This window comes from Andrographis paniculata, unplaced genomic scaffold (assembly GCF_009805555.1).
Source record: "Andrographis paniculata isolate CXL003 unplaced genomic scaffold, ASM980555v1 Contig87END, whole genome shotgun sequence".
Classification (NCBI taxonomy): Eukaryota; Viridiplantae; Streptophyta; class Magnoliopsida; order Lamiales; family Acanthaceae; genus Andrographis; species Andrographis paniculata.
The window spans coordinates 3376610-3382513 of NW_026137625.1; the positions used below are offsets into that span (position 1 = coordinate 3376610).

General features: G+C 28.7%; 1 protein-coding gene across 1 annotated transcript; it reads right to left on the minus strand.

The window, feature by feature from the left end:
* Window positions 1–756: 756 nt before the first annotated feature.
* Window positions 757–3959, minus strand: LOC127242745 (GEM-like protein 1). Its single transcript, XM_051262428.1, has 4 exons — window positions 3630–3959; window positions 3423–3524; window positions 2220–2491; window positions 757–1236 (listed from the first exon to the last, which is right to left on the minus strand). Exons 1-4 carry the CDS (start codon window positions 3895–3897, stop codon window positions 1054–1056), a joined length of 825 nt encoding a protein of 274 aa, XP_051118385.1. The 5' UTR covers window positions 3898–3959; the 3' UTR covers window positions 757–1053.
* Between the last annotated feature and the right edge of the window lie 1945 nt (window positions 3960–5904).

A 5904-nucleotide genomic window follows, 5' to 3' on the forward strand; every position in this document is an offset into this window, starting at 1 on the left:
AAATACTATATCAAATATAATAGAATTATATTATAGGCAGATAAACCGCTAAGATTATTTAATTTGAAATATATTTTTTTACATAAAGTACATAAGTATATATTATATATTTTCTATTAATATTTATTAAAAAATGTAATTTTCTTTTTTACAATTATTTAAAAAACAATGAGCTTGTTTGTTTTGTGTTTTGATTTAAATAATATAAAAAGGATAGGTATATAATATTCCATTTGTCCTATATCTATATATTCATAACATATTGTAAATTGAAAAAATATTTGTACCGTTAAATAATAGTTACGGTAATATTTGTAATATATATCTATATTATTATTTTTTCTACGTTGAACTTTTTGTCAAAAAAAAACACACCCTACAAATTTATAAGCAACTACATACAAAAACTCCCTAAACTAACATTTTGTACGGTAAAACAAACAAATTATAATTGAGGTGTTTGTTTAGATTTTAGTTAGAGGCATTCTTTTAATATCAGATATGTGAAATTTTGTCATTGAATGTTATAACATATATATTATACATTTTAAGAATCGTAAAAATTTATTTAGCAAACAAACCCTTTAACTTTGATAAATAATGGATATTTTATTTTACTCCAATTTTGAGTTGAGTTCAAACAACTAATAATTTCGTACAATTTCTAAATGATAGTGCAGAGTTTCAAAAACCTTTATACACAATTATATATATATATATATAAATTATAAAGATATATTAAAGATACACAACACATAAATCAAATGCCAAACAAACCTCTATACAGATGAACAAATGTTGATAACAGACAGACAAGAAAATTTAAAAATCAAGATCCAAATTACATTTCACATATCCATACAAATCGCAAAAATGGTACAATTAAAATGAAAAATAAAAAATCATACAAGCATGAGAGGTAACTTTTATTACAAGAGAATCAGATATGTATTCATCACCCAAATGCAAATTATGTTTCCATATACAAAACCCAAACATATATATAGATATATATAAACACACAGATGGAAAAGCCATATTTTGAAATAAAGATCAAGACTGATGATGACCTTGTACTGCATTCAGTAGTGATTTTACGGCACCGTCGTACGCGACGAATCCCATGAACCAGAACTCGTGATGGTCGACAGAAATGATCTGGATGTACTTCTCGGCCGGATTGGTTTTGCTGGCAGTCGGGTTAATGGCTTTCACCTGATTTAATGGAATGACAACCTGCACTTGTTCGTAAATGTGGATGCTGTTCAGTTGTATTCGACAAAGATGTTGAAATATATTTATGCAAATTAAAGAAATAAGATGTCATATTGTCGATATTTAAGCATGTATCAGGTACATCTAACTTTGCAGGTTCTAACTTCTAAGGCTTACAGTGAGTTTCGAATACCAAAATGGCAAAGAACGGTAAAAATGATCTTTCAGTCACTTTCTATGGTATCTTCCAAGCAAAGGAATTCAAAAATATATATATATATATATCAATTTTGGCTATGTTTTTTCTCTTCAATTTTTTTACTTTGCAATCCTAGTAAGAATACACTATTTTCTTTCGAATACACTATTTAAATTAAAAACCAAAACGGCAAAAACAAAAGTAGAACAAAAAAGAATCACCAAGTAAACACACTTCCTTTTTCTTACTCTCATTTTCTTCCACTCGAAAAAAAGGTGTGTTTGTTTGGGGGTTTGAATTTTGAGTTGAAATTTGAATAGTAAAAAATTTGAATTGGAATAGTTGTATAATGTGATATAAATAAGTATTGATGCCATATTTTGAATATAAAATTAATATTTAGCATAATATAAAAAATAAAAAATAAGTATTTGATTTGATATTTTTTGAAAAAAACAAAATTTGATGAATAAAAATTCGAAAAAACCTGCCAAACAAACAAACCCTAATAGCTGTACATTTAGCAAGTCACCGATTAAATGCAAGTCAATCCAAAGGGCAAAGCTCAAAATGAATTTAATGGATATGCCTAAAGGGTAGTGACTAAAAACTCCACTATTTTATACTTGAACAAAACATTGGGTAATTCTTACAAGACTTAATTAACTTGAACAATATATACACAACGACGATTCATCTGATGTGAAATGCAAGAATAATCCGAGACAGAAGCTACTGAGAATAACAAATAGACGGCCACACAACTTCAAAGCGAAATAAGTATAACGCAAGATCAATAGCATACCTTGTAGTAACTCATGTGGGTTTCGCCATTAACTTGGTGGGAAAGAGGACTATCGCTGCAAAAGGCTATTTTTACAGTCGATAGATACAAAACTCCCACAACAGGGCCGGCAGAAGTAGACAAATAGCATGCATAATACTTCTGGAGTTTCTCCTCAGGAACACTCTCAAAGGTATTATGGAAGATCTTTTCATACCCCCCTTCGGCCAAAACCTTGCTAATGTGTGCTGTTCTACTGACTGCAACATCCGTTATGCTCGGGCCAGTTTTCACTGATCCAATCAAAGTATTAGAACTTGCTGTCTAAGTGGCACGTACTAACTCTGAAGTCTAAGATTGTATTCTTTTGTGAGTTTTAGGGCAAGTTTTACTATTCAAATTCTTTTTTCTCTTAAAAAGTATCAAATCAAATAATTATTTTTCTTTTTTATATTATACTACAAATTTATTTTACATTCAAAACGTCAAATCAATATATATTTATATCACATCAAACAACTATTTAAATTCAACATTTTTACCATTCAAAAATCCAAACCCACAAACAAACACACCCTAAGGTTTTGTTTACTTAGAGTTTGGTTTCAATTTTTTCTCTTATGCAACTCTTATGATTTTCTATAAAAATATATTAGTATTTCATATCTCACGTAACATTCCATCTAAACCACTATTCAAACAAAAACCAAATACGAAACACAAAACCATATCCCAAGTAAATAACCCTTAAAATTTACAACAAAATTTAATTTGTTTAAGTGCTATTGTAAACTGGCGAAATCTCAACTGTAAGAGCCACCGTACTTGAGTTTAGACACGGACATTCGGCCCATCAGCTATTGAAAAGCAAAATATAAAAGATCCCATTTCTTTGGCCACACAAAACAAACATGTAGAAATGAGATTTCTAAGATTTAATCCTAAATTCATTGGAAGATCCAAGCTCCGATAAAACTATAACAAATGTGTGTCCTGCCAATCACTTTGATTTGTACAAGAAGAGTATATTGAAAGTTGAAGCAATGCACAGATTAAAACTTATTGTATTAGCAAGATATCATCACATTAAAAGTTGAACGCCAAAATATTTACTGATCTGATAACTTTCTGAAGCTATGAATGAATCATAGTAAGAAAATTAAATTAAACCATTCACAAAATTGGCCAAGCCCTAAAATTCAATGGAAACCAAGGAAAACTCACAGTGCTGCCACATGTTTCCTGCCAAGTCTTCAGCCCTCTTAGTGGCCTCCGCAGCCTTTTTACCGAATTTACCCAAAGCATCCTTAAACTTATCCGTGTTTTCTACAGCATAAAACCACAATTTCATCGAATCAACAGTGAAATAATACAGCCAGAGACTCCAAAATCGACGATCAGTAAAGCGAAGAAGGAGCACAAAAATCGTACTCTTGGCCGCAGAAGGAGGAGCAGAACCGGCGTAGATGTAAGGATTGGACTCCGGCGGCATGGTGGTGGCACCAGGAGCGGCGCGCGGCGCCTCTCCGGAAGCGCTTGAGCTCCACGTATCGGCAACGGGAGCGACGTCGTCTGGCTGGAGCTTCGGGTATGGAGCGTAGCCAGGCTCTCCGGCGCCTCCCGATTTGGAGGTTTGTGGCGGATTTTGGTTATCTTTCGATGGATTTGGCTCCGGCGTCGGCGACGGCGACGGATTCATGATCGGATTCTCCAATAGGGAAATTGTTTAGAGCGAATAATAATGATTCATTCATAAATAAATAAAGATATTTTCTTCAACTGGCAACTGCTCATATTAAAATTGTTTTGTTTAATTAATTAGAAAATAGCATTAATGCCATGAGTCACCATCTTAACATTTAAATAATTATGAAAATTTAGATAAATAACACAAGATGATTCGTATAATCGTGTTCAAACCTATACTTTAAATAATTGTTTTATAGAAAAAGACGAACATAAAAAAAAAATAAATAAAAAATAAAAAAATTGAGTGTTTGAATAATAAAATTTTGAATTAAAATAATTGTTTGAATTGAGTGTGTTTATTTGTGAGAATTTGATTTTGAATTTTTATTTTAATGGTAAAATTTGGAATAAAAATTATTTTTGGTCTCATTCGATATCAAAATTATCAATTTTGGTCACATTAAAATTTTTTTATCAATTTTAGTCCCACTCAAATGAAAATTTATCAATTTTAGTCTCAAACTGGTTGACTGGGACTGAACACGACCATGTTGGCTTGAACACGCCCGTGTTCCTATCGGTGTTCTGAACACACCCATATTCCTGCCCATATTCTCAACACAACCATGTTTTAGGCCATGTTTTCCTTTAGTTGGATATCTAGTCAATGTAGACACGAGAATTTAGGATCGAGAATTTAAGATAAGTATAATTAGTAGATAATTAAGAATGTATTAATAAAAATAATTATCATATAATATAAATAATTATAAATTAAGATTAAAATAACTCGTTAGTTTAATTAAAATTAAAATTAAATTAAAAAATAGTGTGTAATTATTATTTTTTTAAAAAAAGAAAAGTGATATGGGATGTGTGACAGATATAAACGGCAATGTGGACATGGTAAGTGGAAGGGGAGAGTATTATTTAAAAAAAATATATTAATATATTATTATTTTTATATATTTTAAAAATATTAAAAATTGATTATTTTTTATATTATAAAATAATTGTAAAAAATATTTTTGTTAAATTATAAATATATATATCAAATAATTTTAACCAAAAAGCGAAAATAATAATAAATATAACCTACAATATGATTATATTGAAAACATGGTCGTGAAAGCCGTGTTGACTGCTTGGGACGCCCAGTCACCTTCTGAGTCCTCCAACACGGCCGTAACACACGGCCGTGTTTAGTGTCAGTCAACCATTTTGGGACTAAAATTGATAAATTTTCATTTGAATTTGACTAAAACCAAAATTGATAATTTTAATATTGAATGATACCAAAAATAATTTTTACTCTAAAATTTTAAATTAAAATAGTTGTTTAATATAATATAACATAAAAATTGAAATAGTAAAATTATGAGTAAATATTTTTTTATTATTAGTTGCTTTTGATGAAGAAATTTGCCAAAATTTTATTATTCATTATTTTTTAAAAAATATTAATTTAAATATTAACTTTTTATTTTTTATATTATAAAAAACATTTTAATTTTATTACAACTCATTATATAAATATTCAACTTTTTTTTTTATATTTTGTCATTTTCCTTAGTTTAAATATGATATGTATTTTTTTATTATTAATTATGAATTTATTATATTTTATTCATTTCAATTTAAAGTATTATTATTATTATTATTATTATTATTATTATTATTATTATTATTATTACTTTGTTATTACATGTATCAATTTTTTATTATAGTAAAATAATCATATATTCTAATATTAAAATATTTTTAAATTTTTATATAAATTATAAACATATTATTATATGTACAAATAATTTAGGTAAAACAGTAGCGGACAATAGCTACTCGAAAGTGTACTTTGATAAATCCCGGTCCAACCTAACACTCTGCAAACTACTTTTATATTAATGTGTTGGTATAATACCACTTAGACAGTGCTTATATATATATATATATGTATCTCTATACAATCAATCAAATACCATTCCAACAAGAGATCTTGGGAAAAAATAGCAGCAGCCAC

What these genes read in the sequence shown, in the direction of transcription:
- LOC127242745 (XM_051262428.1), bottom strand. Translation starts at nt 3,897, where the DNA reads ATGAATCCGTCGCCGTCGCCGACGCCGGAGCCAAATCCATCGAAAGAT. An exon ending in TCCTCCTTCTGCGGCCAAGA is followed by an intron (nt 3,525 to 3,629) that starts GTACGATTTTTG and finishes TTTATGCTGTAG; the next exon opens with AAAACACGGATAAGTTTAAG. An exon ending in CCCACATGAGTTACTACAAG is followed by an intron (nt 1,237 to 2,219) that starts GTATGCTATTGA and finishes GAACAAGTGCAG; the next exon opens with GTTGTCATTCCATTAAATCA.